The sequence below is a fragment of the Akebia trifoliata genome, chromosome 8, assembly GCF_017979445.1.
Source record: "Akebia trifoliata isolate Shusen 1 chromosome 8, ASM1797944v1, whole genome shotgun sequence".
NCBI lineage: Eukaryota > Viridiplantae > Streptophyta > Magnoliopsida > Ranunculales > Lardizabalaceae > Akebia > Akebia trifoliata.
The window spans coordinates 21003072-21021967 of record NC_141382.1 but is presented as its reverse complement, the minus strand read 5'-3'; the positions used below and the strand labels follow the sequence as shown (position 1 = coordinate 21021967).

The window sequence follows — 18896 nt, the reverse complement described above, 5'->3', positions numbered from 1 at the left end:
GGGTAGAGCCTACAAGTCCTTAGTGGAGTTGTCAAGCCGTGGACACGTGATTTATCCATTTTTGAATATATCAACCACTTTAGGAGGGGTTAGAGTCATCACCATTCATTTTGAAAAAGGGTGTGAATGATCACTCGGATTGCATTTTTTGAAAGATATATCATTTTTTTTTATTTTAGTAACTCTAATACGGATATGGCTCATTTGGTCAAACTTTTGATTTAAGGTAAGGCAGTCTATTTTATGGAGTAGGGAAGGTGTTAGGCACCTTACTCCATCCACCGTCGATGGTAATATCGGATTTGGTCAATTTTTGAAATTAAAAATAAAATAAAAGGAATCGAAAAGATCTGATGTGTGTTCTCAAGTTTGAGGAACTTTGATGTTGGTTCAAGCCATTAATGGCATCCTTATTGAAAAAGAGGCCCTTCGATGACTCAAGCCATTGTGGTGTGTGTAAAAGTGTAGAGAAGGGGGTTATAAGAAGAAGAGGGAAAGTTGGAGGGGAGAGAGATGGGTGATCCTTGTCCAAAGCTCACCTTATTCTTCTTGACCTTCTTTGACTTTTTGAAAGCACCTTTGATCCGTAGGGTGTGCGGATTCGTTTTAGATTTGGAAATAATCACTTAGTTATTATGGTCTAGGAACCAAGCATTGACTAAAAATAGATAAAAATAACTATCTACAAAAAGAAACTAAGTTTGGAGATCACATTACGGGGTTGGAAGGTGTTAGGCACCAACCTCGCCTGACAAACGCCGGCCTCTACTATTTAAAAAAAAAAACTACATTGCTAAAAGACCTAAAACAAATAAATAAAATAAATAGAAGAAAAATATACTTAGATGTTCGTGACAATTTGTTCCCTCAGATCTGATGGAGAGATTTCTCGTATGAGATTACTTACTTTGTTTCCTTCACTGAATCCACTTCTGATCTCCAAGATGAAGTATCTGCTTCCTAGATCTGAGTGTCATCTAATTTTTTGATGGATTTCTAAGTGTTTTTGACTGGACTCTAGGTGTTTTTTGAGCATAAGTTAGGGTTTGAATGATAGGTAAGGGATTAGGGCTTCAAAATTAGGGTTTTGAGAAGGCTAGGGAGGCTTTTTGACCTACTTTTGCTAGGATTTTTCTTTGTTGTACGACATTAGGTTGTGGAGGCTCTATATTTATAGAGTTTTTTTAGAAGAATTAGGGTTTGACTACGTCTCCTTTTAGATAAGATAAATTAGGATTTTGACTTTAGTCTTATGAGATTGACTTGGTCTTTTTAGATTAGGGTTTTGACTTTAGTCTTATGAGATTGACTTGGTGTTTTTAGATTAGGCTTTAATTAGGGTTTTGACTTAAGTCTTATGAGATTGACTTATTTTAGATTTTTAAATTAATTTTATTAAGATTTGACTTTACGTTAATTAATATTTTATTCATTAATTTTGACATTAAAAATTTTAAAAATTAAAAAATTACCGTTTTACCCCCGAAGAGAACTTTTGCGTTTCAAGTATGTTTTCAATGTTCGAAGATATTTTGAAATCGATTTTTCATAAGGAATTCAATGGGATTATGGATTTGTGTCACTTATGAAATTTTTTGACGTGAAATGATTGTCAACCCTTATGAGAGGCATTTTCATAATTTTATCGAATTTCGTAAAAATTGGTGAAATAGTTTATTTGATTTCATTTTATTGTTTTATGTGTTCGAATGGATTTTCCTAAGCGTAAAGGGGCTCTAAGAATGTTCTGATGTTAGTGATATTTTGGTAATTTGATTATTTTTTAGTGATTTTTATCGTAAAGATTCTTTTTGTCTGCAAAATGATGATTTCTATATTTTTGTGGTTAATTTTCCTAGCGTAGCGTAGTTTCTATAATTTTGTTAGTTTGAGATACCTCATCCGAATTTCTGAAAAATATCTAGTAACAAAATAGAGCATTGGAATAATCATCTATGATTAGGAATCGTCGTGATTGGGTTGACGAGTTGATTAATCAAACAAGTGCAAAAATGGGGTGTCTACAGATGCCCTTCTTTGACAAAGGGTTGAAGCAAACTAGATAACAAATCTATTTTGGTAGATAGTGCGATATCTGAATGCCAAAGCTAATGACAGTTCATTTGATAACTTGATTTAGCAATTCGTCGAGGCATTTGGATCCTTGAGGGTAAAACTCTCCCCGAACTAAAAATTGTCAGGTCCTCGAACTTGAACTCTTACTGACAATGTCAGATCCTTGAATTTTAGAAAATTCTCCCTTGACTAATGGAAAAGTGCACATGTGTGCAATGGTGTGATACTTACTGAGTATTTTATCAGATCATTGAGAATAAACTCTCACCGATTAAAAAAGAATGTCAGGTCCTAGAGATATCCTCTGACTGACAATGATAATTCAAATTGAAATGCACATATACACTGAAGACAATAACACAATATTAAATTTTGATAAGTTTGAATAACGAGATAGGTGATATATAAACTTCATTAAATCCTATCAAAATTCCTTTTTAGAGTCCGAAAAAATTTAAGTCTCGTTTATTGAACTTTAGCTAAGGTTTACAGGAACTTAAACAATCCTGTCAATTTATTCTATGATTCAAAAAGTTGGAGTCTCGTTTCTCGAACTCGAACTTAGGTTTGTAGGGACTTCAAAAAACCTACTCATTCTATGATTCAAAAAGTTGGAGTCTCGTTTATTGGACTCCAACTTAGGCTTGTAGGTACTTCAAAAAACCTACTCATTCTATGATTCAAAAAGTTTGAGTCTCGTTTCTCGGACTCGAACTTAGGTTTGTAGGCACTTCAAAAAGTCTACTCATTCTATTATTCAAAAAGTTATAGTCTTACTTCTCGGACTCGAACTTAGGTTTGTAGGCACTTCAAAAAGCCTACCCATTCTATGATTCAAAAAGTTGGAGTCTCATTTCTCGGACTTGAACTTAGGTTTGTAGGCACTTCAAAAAACCTACTCATTCTATGATTCAAAAAGTTGGAGTCTCGCTCCTTAGACTCAAACTTAGATTTGTAGGCACTTCAAAAAGCCTACTCATTCTATGATTAAAAAAGTCAGAGTCTCGTTTCTCAGACTTGAACTTAGGTTTGTTGGCACTTCAAAAAAACCTACTCATTCTATGATTCAAAAAGTTGGAGTCTTGTTTTCGGACTCGAACTTAGGTTTATAAGCACTTCAAAAAACCTACTTATTCTATGATTAAAAAAGAGTTGTAGTCTCAATTCTTAGATTCGAACTTATTGGAGCTACGCTTCTCAGGCTTGAATTAATTAAAGATTCGGTATTATCGAGTTTAAAGCTTGAAAGATTGGGCCTTTATTGGCTTATCATGTATCTGAAATCATAATTATCATTGGGCTTCACCGGACTTTTAAGTTTTTATAAGATTTTCTTTTTATCATATGATCAAAAATGAAAACTTTGGAATCATAGTTATTCTTAAAAAATACCCTCAGTTTTAAGGTTGGCTTCTAACTGGAACTTGAGTATGAAACTGATTAAATGGATTGCATTTGAAAAATATGAACGAGCAACTATGGACTCTGATATATGACAGACAGAAGAATTGACATTCCTTTAAATTCAAGACTCTTAAGATTATCATATGTGCAATAAGGAATTTGATCAATTTCTTTTGAGAAATACTGAACTTAAAATCTTGATGATTATTAGAATAGAAGATATTTCTTTTCAAAGTGGTCGATGGTTCTACATTTTTCTTTGGTGAATACTTGAACAAGTAAACATACTCTTAAATATCTTACAATGTTCAAGATGACTTCTGAGTTTCTTCGACTTCAACACTATCTTTATCAGATGTGAGCTTTTAGCTGAAAATGAATGTTATGACTTGAATAATTTTCTACATTCTCTAGTAAACTTCTTTCTAGATTCTTCTTGATGGGACATTTCCTCCCATTTGATGATGTCCTAATTTTTACTTAGATTGTCTCTTCAGGGTTTCAATCTAGTAGGTTTTGTTTTTCTTCTTTTGATGATGCCTTGATTTTTGCTTAAGTCGCCCTTTTATATTTTCAACCTAGTAGGCCTTCTTTTTTTTATGGTTATACTCTAACTTTTGCTTAAGTCGCCCTTTCAGATTTTCAACTTAGTGGGTTTTTTCTTCTTGATGATCTTGAATATTCAACTCAATAACTTCTTGATTCCTTGGATCTTAATCGAATCAATTAGTATCCAGGAGGACTTAATAGGTGGGCTTAAGACATGGTTTAGAAAGAAAAGGTATAAGGCTCAACTTCCCAAAATTCTCCTAGTTTGGCATTTTTTTTTTGTAAATTCTTTTGACTCTTTTTTTTAATGCCCTTAGTTTCATATTTTTTTTGTACCTTTTTCAATAGGGGATTTTCTTTTTTGATGACACTTTTCTTAAGATAATACATTTTTTTTATGTGACCAGGCCTGAAGTAACTTCTTACCTTGCTATGTACCCCAAATTTTCTTTTCTCTTTTGAGATCAGGTCAAAACGTAGTTCATACTAGACTTCCCTCCCAAGGTTGGTCGGTGTGATTTAGAAGGAAGAGGCTATTGATTTTTTTAAAGGCTACGAGGGGCTAAAGAAGGTTATCTTTTATTCGTAAGATAGGAAAATGGTTCGATCAAAGAAAGTCTCCTTTCGTGAAATAATACTTGATTTAGTCAAGATACCAAGAACTCGATGTCTAGATTGCTTCGTCGAGTACAGTCTTCTTTTGAAAAAGAGTAACCTTCAGTCTTTTTCTATGAAATTGAATGTGATTGAGTTCTTTGTATTTGACATTGGCTTGTTCAACATTTTCAAAACTTCAAAAAATCTTCTATTCTTTTGTGAATGAGAACTCTCCTCATGATGGATCCCCTCATACGGATCTTAGCACCTTTGTCGATTGTTTCAACTACATTCTTGATTGATGAATTTTGACTTTGAAAATCACCATTGACATTTTATCTTCATGAGACCATGTAGGAACGTTGTTGGATTTTTCAAGTGAATTTATTATTATCTCATATTCCCCTGAGGATAATGTTGTACCAATTTGCACTTCTTGAGTGTACTTTTTAACTCTAATATTCATTAAATTTGATTTGTGAGCTTTGAGGCATTCTTCATGTCAAATTTTATGTTCACATCATTATTACACGCATGATAATCCAAAGCTTCTTTATTTATTAGAATTAAAAGAACATAGACTGACAAATCTGATTAAAAGTTAAAAATTAATAAATCCTAATATAAAGGAATTGACTAACTGAATTTAAAGACTGACGCAACTGATGCTTAAAAGAAAAATCAAAATGGGAACATGATTCTGAATAAAAGGACACAATGCTAGGATCTATGCTACTTTAGATATCTTCACGATGGATGATTCGAGCTCGTCCGTTTTTACCACATTTTCATGTTTTGATTCAAGCCTATCTGATACTGAAAAACCCGTTTCTTCAATACTTTCGTTGCTTTTTAATTCTACCACTGCCTCAAGGTATATGGGTTCATTCTTGCATGGTGAGAATGTACTATTAAAACCAATCGAGTGAATGAAAGAAATCAGGTTAATGGATTCGGGTTTGCTTATGGATAATAGGTTCAGAGTAGGAGGGGGTCGATTTTGAAATGTAGGCAAAGGGTTAGTTTTAACATTGGGCGGAGTGGGTGTAGTGACATTTTCTTACTCAATAAGGTCTTGAATAGCATGGTGGAGACTAAGGCATCTATCAAGAATATGATCGGACATCTGATGGAATTCACAGAATTGCTCATTGTCGATGTTTGGAGGAAGAGGATTGGGCAAAGGCTTAAGTTGTAATGGTATCAATAATTCCCTTTTTATCAACTTTTGATAGGCAACACTAAGGGACATTCCAAGATTGGCGAATTGTCTCCTAGGCTTGGCTTGTAAGGGCTGAATGGCTTGAGGGGTTAGTACGAAAGAGGTGTTGGCTACTTGTAAGGAATTGACACTAGGTTTGAAATGTTTGGGTTTTAACTCAGACGAGTTATCAAAAAGTCCCGAAGAATAGGCATCCTCAACTTGATTTCCAGCCTCAAGGAGAGATTGAAAAGTGGAAAGGTACTGAGACATCAAGTTCTTAGCATAATTTGGAGTGAGATTCCTGAGGATGATTTTCACTTGTTCCTTCATTTGAGGTCAGTCCCACAATTGAGCAGCTTTAGCTCTCCATCAAGCAATGAAATCAGTGAAAATTTCTCCGGACTTTTGTTTAGTAGTTTTTAGATCTCTTCTTCTGAATTCAATATCCGTGTTGAATGAATACCGACCAATAAACTCCTTCATCAATTCATGCTATGTTCTTACCCGAGATGAATCCAATTACATTAACCAGCGTAGGACAGGACCTATAAGGATTCTTTGAAAAAGTTGTGCCATCTGTTCTTCACTTAAATCCTGAGATTGCATGATGCTGACATATACTTTTAAATGAGTCCGAGGGCATCCAATCCCATCAAATTTCTGTATTTATGGCATTGTGAACTTCTCTAACAGACGGACCACGGGAAATAACGTCATTTCCCCTAATCCGAGAGTAAGATTATCGGGGTCTTTGATATTCTTCAAAGCAGTTTCAACCTGAGTTATTCCATGAACTAAGATAGGATTGGAGTGTAATTGATCATCTTCTTGATTTTCGACGAGGTCAAACACATCATGAGGTTCTATAGTTTTATCTATTTTCTTTTCAATATTTAAGACTTCAATTTGTGTCTGGACAAAAGTGATAATTTGTGCTTGAAAAGATTCTAAAATCTGACGGAGCGTTGCTTCATCCATGTTATTTGTTTTTTCTTGTGGCAAAGACTGACTACTTGGCAATGGTACTCTAGAAAGTTGATTTTTTTCACGGACCCAAAGTGGTACAAATGGAAGTTTAGAATGTTTGGGACCAATTATTATCTGAGTGGAAGTATACCAAAATTAACCATTGATTCTGAAAGTTTGATTCTTAATTACATGATTAAGATTTTGAGATTAACCTAAGTCCGGTGGGAAACATTGAATCCAATTACACGAGTCTACTCCTGATTGGGATAGAACCTCTGATCTGACAAAATAATTTGAATCTAAGATCGAATCCTTTTGGTATAAAATAGTCTGAGTCTTTGAAAGTAAAACCAATTGGTCAAACTGGTTTGGTGTTGATTAGTTTGATCCATTTGTTTATTGGGCCAATTGATTTACATTTCATACACTAGGTCGAATTGATATTACATATTTAGTTTGAACGGTCTGGATCGTTCCACCCACTTACCTAGTAGTTAGATTGATTAGAGCAATCCGTGAACACCCATAGTCGGTTCGAGTCGTGACCTTTAAGGATGCTCTTAAACTCTAGGTTTACTATGTGCAATGCAATTTATCCGGCCACCATTGTCCAAGTGCACCTATATACCTCTCAAGCGTACTCAATCAGACGGTACGTGGTGGTTGGTGAATAACCATATTTTTAGTCATCAACAAATCCTATAGAAGATTGTAGTAAAAGTGATTTGTAGGGTATCGTTATTGGCCGGGGATTGCGGGTACTCCTATTCTAAAGAGTCATAACAAATTTTAGTTAGTTTAATTAACAAATTGAAAACAAACATATTACACAAATTTGTAAGGGTTTCAATTTTGGCGATTCGGATTAAAATAAAATATAATAATAAGAAAGAAATAATAAAAATAAAAATAAAAATTAAATAAATAAATATTACAATTGATCATCTTCTCTCACAATTCAGAAAATCAAATTCATTAAATGACTAATCAAATTGCTTCAACATAGATAACGAATTTTATGCCTTAATTACATATCCGAATTGAATCAAAGTGCAAGCCTAAAGAGATCATGCATCTTATAAATTCCTTCTTAGATAATCCCTAGGGTTTTGGAAAAGTCCATCACCTAGTTATTTTGATTAAGCAATCAAGTTAATACTTAGCGTATCCTTACAACTTCTTAAACAAATCATTAAGATCAAAAGGAATTATGATTCAATAATCTACTCTTCAAACCTATGGAAAAGTCCATGGCTAAAGAACATGCAATTTTTATATCACAACTATTGTTCATAGTTTTTACCACTTTTAAGTCATATTCCAAATCAATTAGGTGATTAGAGATACAATTATGGCTTCAATGACCGTTAATATCAAAGTTTTCAATATGACCAAACTGAAAATTCAGCATATATAATTAAAATTCACTGATTCATGTGTCTACATATCACCAATCCGAAAACATCAATTAATGAATCTGAAAGTCACTAACTCATTGAATTAAAAAATTTCCAACTTAAGAATCCAACAAGATGTTCTTTAATCCAAAAGCAACCAGGGTTGCAATAATAAAAATAAATAAAAGTCATAAGGGTTACACTTTTTAACACAACCAAAGAAGTTTGAGATGTGTTGGTGGTGATGTTCCTCACGGCGATGATGTTGATGGTTGAAAACGAATACAAGCAGCAACGTTGTCAACTTCTTGGCAATAATGTTGCTGAAAAATTTCAGCAACTTCTCCTTCTTCTTGACAGCAACTCGTTGGCCCCTAGTTCCCCAAGTTTCAGCCACTTCTTTCCTAAAGAAAAGATTAAAAAAAAAAACCTAATAGAGAGAGAGCAAGAGAGAGAGAGAGAGAGAGAGATCTTCTTTTTCTTTTTTTACACGTTCTTCTCTTTCTTCTTAGAAGCCAACAAAATCTCCTAAAAAATATTATAAATCTTATCCTCCAATAATAATATATAAATCTGACTAATTAAAATAAAATAAAGTCCTAAATATAATAGGAAATGGTGTTTTAATTGGAATTTTCGTGCACTAGATTTGGAGACTTTCGAAAATAAACCTCGTCAAATTTTTATCAAATTCTCGTCAACAGTGTACGTGCAACAACTTCAAACCCAATTTTGACCTTGATACGTTCATTATCTCTCAAAACTCAAAACCCGAAAGTTGTATATCTTTTTCTCAGCGTTCCATAGCATTTGGAATCATCTTAATTGGAGTTCGGATGAGAGAGTTATGCCCAGATTACGAAGCGATGTCGAAACTGTCCAAAAATCGCCCAATTAATTTCGTTTTGCACTTAACACCTCCATTTGCATCCTAAATCAAAATAAAAGAATAATGAGTACATTTAGGCACTAAATATGTATAAAGGACTAAATATTAAAGGAGAAAAATATGACATTTTGCATTCTTATCAAATTCCTCCACACTTAATTTTTGCTCGTCCTCGGGCAAAACAGAACAAAATGTAACCTAATAGAAACTCAAGGAACACCACAATGACTTAACACAAATTAAATGACTCTAATCCTTCCAACTTACATCTTAGAGATCCTTTAGATGGTATGGCATAATAAAGTAGGAAGAGCACAAGTTTACTTCAAAAATAAGTCACAGAGTTATTAAGACTATATAGCATGCATACTTGGAGTGTGTGTGTGTGTGTAGCCAAATATAAGTGTAATATGCATCCTCAAGTTAATGCACAAATTGTATCAAACTTTACTTCTCACGATGTATCACTCTGGTTTTCTCTCAATTTGATATGGTGCTAGCTACACTAATCACTCAAATACTTGTGAAAACAGTTTAAACCATAGGTTTGCTTGTCCACCCACTCTCCACATTTAAAACAGAACATCAAAGGATCAAGAGGACTTTGAAAAGGTTGTAATAGGGCTAAAGGGTCAAGGGTTCATAAGAAGGAAACGAAAGGATATCAGAAAATTTCCTCAGAACTAGAAAGCAATTAGAAATGTCAATAAATAGGTCTTCATCATTAAGTACCACATTTCGATCACTCTAAGGTAGATTTCATCAAAAAAAAATTTCTTTTCACTTTGCTTTAGAGATTTGTAATGCTCCCATTTCTTCAGAACTTGTATTCTTTAAATCACAACACTTTTTTTTTTTTTTTTTTTACAAATCTTACACCTTAGAACCATATTAAATCCTCTCCCACACTTATGCTTTTCCACCCTTCTTGATATCACCTTTAAAACAGATCCAAGCTCACTAGTTCCAAGGAAAAGGGTAAGTAAAGTGTTTAAGTCTAAAAGAGTAAGTGAATGTGGGTTAATGAAGAAAATAGGCTAATGAAGGCTCAAAGGGCTATCTAAGGGTCAAATCACAATTAGGACAAAGGCTATTTGGTCATGGTGGTAAAATCCTAATTTGCCTCCGTCTTCTCCAAATCTAAACATGTAAAGTTTTCTCAAGCAGGTTTAAAGCAAGTTCTAGAAAACATGATATTCACAAGATGCACTAAGAAAAGAAGTTTAAATTGATATGTATAACGAATCAATTATAAGGCTCGAATAACTCACAAATATTGCGGAATTATGCAAGTATCATTCAATATGTCTCCATGCTTCACTTTAAGATAACAGATTACTCGAACCAAGGCTAATGTGCATCAAAATTTTCAAGTATGATAAGCAAATTAACTCCATTTCTTGTTTTATCTGTAAAAATATGCTCAATTCTATTTACAATCCATCTATCTTAAGAATCAGTTTCATCATTGAGTTGGAAGGAATTCTAAAAAGAAAACAAATTTTTTTTTTTTTTAAATTTTAAATTTTTTTTTTTTTTTTAAATTAAAGTTGTAAATCCCTCCCCCACATTTAAATCCTACATTGTCCTCAATGTAGATCAGAATAAGCTTGTAAGTAGAAATATAAACATGAGCAAGGTATTCACGAAAATCACACAATAAAAAAAAAATGAAATCCACCAAAGTAAATAGAGGAGAGAAAGAAAATGCAAATCTGTGTTGATGTATCCTCAATAGCCTTGGCTGAATTGGGTTGCCTCCCAGTAGCGCTTGAATGTTTACAGTCCTTCAGCCTAGACTTTGTACCTCATTTTTAGTCCTTTGAGAGTGGAGCCTCTAGGAGGGGTACTTCTTCCATAGTGTGCTCCTTAAAAACCTCATAATAAGGCTTCAAGCGATGGCCATTCACCTTGAATTCATTTCCAGTTTTGTCACTTTTTATCTGTACAGCACCATGAGGAAAAACATTAGTAACAATGAAAGGACCAACCCATCTAGAACGTAACTTACCAGGAAAAAGTTTAAGTCTAGAATGGAAAATAAGAACTTTTTGGCCTACAACAAAGGCCTTGCCACAGATCATCTTATCTTGAAAAGCTCTACTTTTCTCCTTGTAAATCCATGCACTATCATATGCCTCGTTTCTAATCTCCTCAAGTTCATTCAGTTGTAATTTTCTATGTAAACCGGCCTCATCAATGTCTATGTTGAAAGACTTAACAGCCCACCACGCCCTATGCTCAAGCTCAACTGGTAAATGACACGCCTTACCATAGACAAGTATAAATGGAGACATCCCAATTGGCGTTTTGTATGCTGTCCTATAAGCCCAAAGTGAATCATCAAGTCTTTTACTCCAATCCTTGCGTGTAGAACCCACAGTCTTTTCCAAAATTCCCTTAATCTCACGATTTGAGACCTCTGCTTGTCCATTCATTTGAGGATGATATGGTGTTGCCACCTTGTATTTTTTTAGCAGAGCGTCAATTGTTTTGTTGCAGAAGTGTAATCCACCATCACTAATAATCGCACGAGGCACTCCAAACCTAGTAAATATGTTAGATCTCAAGAAATCTGCAACAACTTTAGAATCATTAGTTCTGGTAGCCTTAGCCTCTACCCACTTGGACACATAATCAATAGCCAAAAGAATGTAAAGAAAACCGTTAGATGAAGGAAATGGCCCCATGAAATCAATGCCCTAGACATCGAAAATCTCAACAGTTATGATATGGGCCATGGGCATTTGATCTTTAGAACTTAAGTTACCTGTTTTCTATCACCTATCACAAGTCATGCAGTACATATATGCATCCTAAAAAATAGAGGGCCAAAAGAAACCACAATCTAATACCTTACGGGCTGTCCGACGTGCATCAAAAGGTCCACCACAAGACTCAGAATGATAAAAGGCAAGTATAGATTTATGCTCAGATTCAGGGACACACCTCCTAATGATTTGATCACTACAATGCTTCCACAAATAAGGTTCATCCCATACATAATATCTAGCCATTTTCTTAAGCTTTTCTTTATTAGACTGAGGTAAAGTATAGGGAATTGCTTAGTAACTAAATAATTCACGATATCTGCATACCACGGTTCACTTACCCAATCCCAAAGAGCTGTTCATCTGGGAATGATTCTTGCAAGGGTAAGGTGTCCTCCTCATGTACAAGTCTGCTCAAATGGTTGGCTACCAAGTTTTCACTCCCCTTTTTGTCTTTGATCTCCAAATCGAATTCTTGAAGTAACAGCACCTATCTAATCAGCCTCAGTTGGACCTCCTTCTTTGTCATCAAATACTTCAAAGCTGCATGATCAGTATAAACAATAACTTTAGTTTGAAGTAAAAAGAGCGAAATTTATCTAAAGCGAAAACCACAGCAAGAGAGCTTTTTTTCAGTTGTGGAATAGTTCAGTTGGGCATCATCGAGCGTCCTAGAGGCATAGTAGATAGCATAGGGATTTTTATCTATTCTTTGTCCCAACACAGCCCCAACAGCATAATCTGAGGCGTCACGCATCAATTCAAAAGGTAAGGACCAGTTAGGTGGAGACATAAATGGAGCAGTAGTCAATAACTCCTTCAACTTCTCAAAAGCCTTCTTGCACTCCTCATCAAACTCAAATGAAGTGTCTTTTTGGAGCAACCGGCACAAGGGCCTTGATGCCTTGGAGAAATCCTTGATAAATCTCCTGTAAAATCCTGCATGACCAAGAAATGACCGAACCTCTCTCACACAAGTGGGAGAGGGTAAGTAACGCACAAGATCTACCTTAGATTTTCAACCTCAATCCCCCTAGCAGATATAATATGTCCTAAAACAATCCCTTGAGTCACCATGAAGTGACACTTTTCCCAATTCAGAACCAAATTAGTTTCAACACAACATTTTAAAATAAGTTCCAAATTTCCTAAGCATGCATCAAAATCTCTACCAAAAACACTAAAATCATCCATAAAGACCTCGATGATATTCTCAATGTATTCAGAAAAAATGGAAAGCATACAACGTTGAAACGTACCTAGTGCATTGCACAATCCAAATGGCATATGTCTGTAGGCATAAGTGCCAAAAGGGCAAGTGAAGGTGGTCTTCTCTTGATCCTCTTGGGCTATACAGATCTGGTTGTACCCACTATATCCATCCAAAAAGCAATAAAAAGGGTAACCAGCTAACCTCTCAAGCATCTGATCGATAAAGGGCAGAGGGAAATGGTCCTTCCTTGTTGACGCATTAAGCTTTCTATAATCTATTCAAACTCGATAACCAGTCACAACTCGTTGAGGTACTAGCTCATTCTCCTCATTCTTTACTACAGTAACTCCAGACTTCTTTGGCACAACTTGAATAGGAGACACCCACTTGCTATCTGAAATAGGGTAAATAATGCCACAATCAAGTAATTTTATTATCTCATCTTGCACTACCTTCATCATGGGTGGATGTAGGAGTCTCTGGGCTTCTCTGGTGGGTTTGGCACCATCCTCCAATAGGATTCTATGGATGCACATGGTTGGGCTGATTCCCTTGATATCTACCAAAGTGCAACCAATGGCGGTCTCGTACTTCTTAAGAATGTCCACAAGCTTCTTCTCTTGATTCTCCTCCGACTTCGAGGATATAATAACAGGCAGCGTCTCCTTATCCCCCAAAAAGACATACTTCAAGTGATCTGGCAAAACCTTAAGCTCAAGTGTAGGGGCCTATATCACTGAAGGTAACATCTTGTTAGTAGAAATAGGACGGGACAAAGGAGGAATATACCGTGGTAAAATGGGTAGGGACTCAAGGGAGGCCATGGTTCTGATCACAATGGGCTCCTCAGCCTTCTCCAACTCAGCTTTAGAAATGGAATCTCCATTCTCATTATAACCAACTCCTTGAGAGAGTGTTACTTTCAACTCATCCTCTTCCATTGCTTCCATAAACTTCTGCGCAAATGAATCAATAATATCAATAGAAAATAGGGTTTAATGTCAGTCAATGGATACATCATAGCTTCAAAGATGTTGAAGCGTATAATTTCATTATCAAACTCCATGGTCAATGTTCCTCCATAAACATCGATCTTTGTTCTTGCAGTCCTCATGAATGGGCACCCTAAAAGTAATGGAGTGGAATTTAGGGGTGCCTCTTCCATATCAAGGACATAGAAGTCAGCGGGAAAAATGAGTTGATTCACTTGCACAAGAACATCCTCAATGTATCCTTTAGGATACTTATTAGATCGATCAACCAATTGCATAACAACATTATCACTTTTAAGTTCACCCAGATCTAAAGAAGCATAAAGACTATAAGGCATCACATTAATTGAAGCTCCTAAGTCTAACATGACATTATCAAATTTATTCGTACCAATCACACAAGGAACAGAAAAACTCCCTGGATCCTTAAGCTTTGGTGGTAATTTCCTTTGGATGACAGCAGAGACTGTCTCATTCATCTTTACCACCTCTTTCTCACAAGTTTGCCTCCTTGTAGTGCAAAGCTCTTTCAGAAATTTAGCATATTTTGGCACTTGCTTCAAACACTCAATCAAAGGCATGTTGACTTGTACCTTCTTAAAAATCTCCAAGATGGCTTGATCAGATTCATCCTTCTTGGTTTTGGCAAACTTACTAGGAAAAGGCACACGAGCAAAAGGATTATAATCGAAAGAATTTTTAGGGTTTTGCTCATTACCTCGAGGTTTCAAAGCCTTCTCAGATGATGAAGGACTAATCATTTCTGTCTTTGATATGGCAGGATCTTTCTCTTTGTCCTATTCCTCATTGTGGGTCACTTGGGCCTTCTTTAGGGTTTTGGGAACATCCACAAGGGTCTTACCACTCCTTGTCGTAACAGCTTTAGCTTGTTAGATATTTGGGTTGGGAACAGTGTTGCTAGGCAATTTTCCGCTCTCGGTTATCTTTCCCATGAAGTCTACCACTTGTCCCAACTGCTTTTTCAACTCACTATGTCTTTAGTGTGAGCCTGTTGACCTGTAACAAGAGCTTGAGTAGCAGTATTTAAATTCTGTTGCCCTTGAGCAAGGGACTTTAAAATCTCATCATAATTAGGAGCATTAGAATTTGTAGGCACATGAGGATTAGATACAAAGTTTTGAGGTACCTGAGGTCTCATCAGAAAACCTGGAGGGCGTGGAAACACTTTCCCTTGTCCTTGAGGGTTCTGAATATTATCATTGTTGGCCCAACGTAAATTGGGGTGATCTCTAAGTCCAGGGTTATATGTGTTAGAGAAAGGGTTATACCTTTGTGGAAACCTTGATTACCTTGAAACCCAACAGCGTTAAGAGACTCCCATCCTCCATTATTGATCAGTTGGGGGCATTGGTCAGTTGGATGCCCTTAAGTACAGCACACACCACAGATTTGAGCAACTTGTTGTACTTGTACTCCATTCACGTTCAATACCTGAGACAGAAGAGTAGACATTTTATTAACATTTTCCTCAAGAGTAGAGTTAGAAGATACCTCATTCACCCACAAGTGGAGTTTAACACTCCTTCATATTGTTGATAATTAAGAGCACGTTGGCGAGCAACTCCTTAGCAACTTCAGGTGTCTTATCCACAAAAGAACCTCCAGCAGCAGCATCTAACAATTGACGTTCAAGAGGGAGGAGTCCCTCATAAAAGTAAGTAAGTAGATTTCCTTCCTTCATCCTATGTGAAGGACATGATGCAACTAAGCTCTTGAATCTCTCATAGTAGGCATAAAATGCCTCATCCTTCCTTTGCTCAATTCTAGTTATTTGCTTTCTCAAGACAGTAATCCTTGAGGCGGGGAAGTACTTAGTCAAAAACTCAGTCATCAACTTCTCCCATGTGTTGATATAGCCTGAAGGTAGATCAAACAACCAAGTCTTTGCCCTATCTTCAAGTGAGAAAGGGAATGACTTCAGCTTCAAAATGTTTAGATCCGCATTCTGTGGGCACATACTTGAACACACAAACTGAAACTTCTTGAGATGCTTATGAGGATCTTCATTAGTAAGCCCATGGAATTTGGGCAAATGGTGTAAAAACCCACTCTTCAGTTCAAACTCAGCTACTTTGCCAATTGCTGATTCTAGATAAGTAATACAAGTTGGTACGGTTCCCCCATCAGTTGAAGAAGACATTTGTCTAATGGTTTCAGCCATTGGTAATTCTTCTTCTTTACTTTCTTCTTCTATATCAGGTATGTTTTCTTCCTCGTCTGACAAGGGATAGGAAGAGCTATCTGACTCTTCCGACTCTTCCCTTTCCTCTTGGTGAGGTGGGGGTTGATGTGCAACTTCTTTTAGCAAAGCCAAGCGTTTTGCAAGTTCTTGAGTCTTTCTTCTAACTGCGGACATTCATGGACCTGAACCCAAAAGTAAAGATAACAATATACAAGTTAGAGTTGAAAGAATAATAATAAGCTTCCCTTCCTAAAAACATCACAATGTGATCGCCATAGTGATAGGAAAGATTCATGTTAAAATTTCAATAAGTGTAACACAAGATATATTACATGCAAGCTCAACAAGTAAAATAAAATATTAACAAGTTAAATGACACTAAAACATAGGGATTTTGCAATCCCCGGCAGCGGCGCCATTTGATTGACCATATTTTTAGTCATCAAATCCTATAGAAGATTGTAGTAAAGTGATTTGTAGGGTATCGTTATTGGCCGAGGATTGCGGGTACTCCTATTCTAAAGAGTCATAACAAATTTTAGTTAGTTTAATTAACAAATTGAAAACAAACATATTACACAAATTTGTAGGGGTTTCAATTTTGGCGATTCGGATTAAAAAAATAATAATAATAATAATAAAAAGAAAGAAATAATAAAAATAAAAATTAAATTAAATAAATAAATATTTACAATTGATCATCTTCTCTCACAATTCAGAAAATCAAATTCATTAAATGACTAATCAAATTGCTTCAACATAGATAACGAATTTTATGCCTTAATTACATATTCGAATTAAATCAAAATGCAAGCCTAAAGAGATCATGCATCTTATAAATTCCTTCTTAGATAATCCCTAGGATTTTGGAAAAGTCCATCACCTAGTTATTTTGATTAAGCAATCAAGTTAATACTTAACGTATCCTTACAACTTCTTAAACAAATCATTAAGATCAAAAGGAATTATCATTCAATAACCTACTCTTCAAACCTATGGAAAAGTCCATGGCTAAAGAACATGCAATTTTCATATCACAACTATTGTTCATAGTTTTTACCACTTTTAAATCATATTCCAAATCAATTAGGTGATTAGAGATACAATTATGGCTTCAATGACCGTTAATATCAAAGTTTTCAATATGACCAAACTGAAAATTCAGCATACATAATTAAAATTCACTGATTCATGTGTCTACATATCACCAATCCGAAAACATCAATTAATGAATCTGAAAGTCACTAACTCATTGAATTAAAAATTTCCAACTTAAGAATCCAACAAGATGTTCTTTAATCCAAAAGCAACCAGGGTTGCAATAATAAAAATAAATAAAAGTCATAAGGGTTACACTTTTTAACACAACCAAAGAAGTTTGAGATGTGTTGGTGGTGATGTTCCTCACGGCGATGATGTTGATGGTTGAAAACGAATACAAGCAGCAACGTTGTAAACTTCTTGGCAATAATGTTGCTGAAAAATTTCAGCAACTTCTCCTTCTTCTTGACAGCAACTCGTTGGCCTCTAGTTCCCCAAGTTTCATCCACTTCTTTCCTAAAGAAAAGATTAAAAAAAAAAAAACCTAATAGAGAGAGAGCAAGAGAGAGAGAGAGAGAGAGATCTTCTTTTTCTTTTTTTACACGTTCTTCTTTTTTTTCTTAGAAGCCAACAAAATCTCTTAAAAAATATTCTAAATCTTATCCTCCAATAACAATATATAAATCTGACTAATTAAAATAAAATAAAGTCCTACTATAATTAGGAAAGTGGTGTTTTAATTGGAATTTTCGTGCACTAGATTTGGAGACTTTCGAAAATAAACCTCGTCAAATTTTTATCAAATTCGCGTCAAATTCGAGTCAATAGTGTACGTGCAGCAACTGCAAACCCAATTTTGACCTTGATATAGTCATTATCTCTCAAAACTCAAAACACAAAAGTTGTAGATATTTTTCTCAGCATTCCATATCATTTGAAATCATCTCAATTGGAGTTCGGATGAGAGAGTTATGCCCAGATTACGAAGCGATGTCGAAACTGTCTAAAATCACCCAATTAATTTCGTTTTGCACTTAACACCTCCATTTGCATCCTAAATCAAAATAAAAGAATAATGAGTACATTTAGGCACTAAATATGTATAAAGGACTAAATATTAAAGGAGAAAAATATGACATTTTGCATTCTTATCAGTTGGGTTTAATATACCGTATTAGGTGATAATCTAAGACTCCAACTTAAATCTCTGAAGTCAAAAGCAGCCAGGTTAATCCCCAGTTGAGAAGTGACGCACGATGCTAAGCAAGGTCCTACTTAAATACCTCTCATCTAGAATAGATGTTGTCTATCCCCCTTATATAGTAGGGTATAGCGGGGCAGGATCTCGCTTAGGCACTGATTTTGATCAAGAAGTGTAATCGGTGAACTTTGATATATCGTATAGGTACAAGTCTAGGGTTGGCGATCGGAACATGTGACTTTGCGGCTTACAATAGGACAAAGGCTCAAGTCGTTCCAACCTGGGTGCATTGATATACCTTTCAGTGTCACCTGATTGAACGGTACTGATGTCCCAATTTTATATATCTTAAGATACGTAACTGAAGTTGTGATTTTCATGAATGACGTC

General features: G+C 35.3%; 2 protein-coding genes across 2 annotated transcripts; both read right to left on the bottom strand.

Moving 5' to 3' along the window:
* Positions 1 to 10899: 10899 nt before the first annotated feature.
* LOC147396368 (uncharacterized) lies at positions 10900 to 11775 on the bottom strand. The gene has a single exon (XM_086450106.1). The coding sequence runs from the start codon at positions 11773 to 11775 to the stop codon at positions 10900 to 10902; it is 876 nt and encodes a 291-aa protein (XP_086306232.1).
* A 676-nt stretch (positions 11776 to 12451) lies between these two features.
* LOC147396367 (uncharacterized) lies at positions 12452 to 14822 on the bottom strand. Its single transcript, XM_086450104.1, has 5 exons — positions 14157 to 14822; positions 13906 to 14025; positions 13354 to 13797; positions 13116 to 13215; positions 12452 to 12795 (listed from the first exon to the last, which is right to left on the bottom strand). Exons 1-5 carry the CDS (start codon positions 14820 to 14822, stop codon positions 12452 to 12454), a joined length of 1674 nt encoding a protein of 557 aa, XP_086306230.1.
* Between the last annotated feature and the right edge of the window lie 4074 nt (positions 14823 to 18896).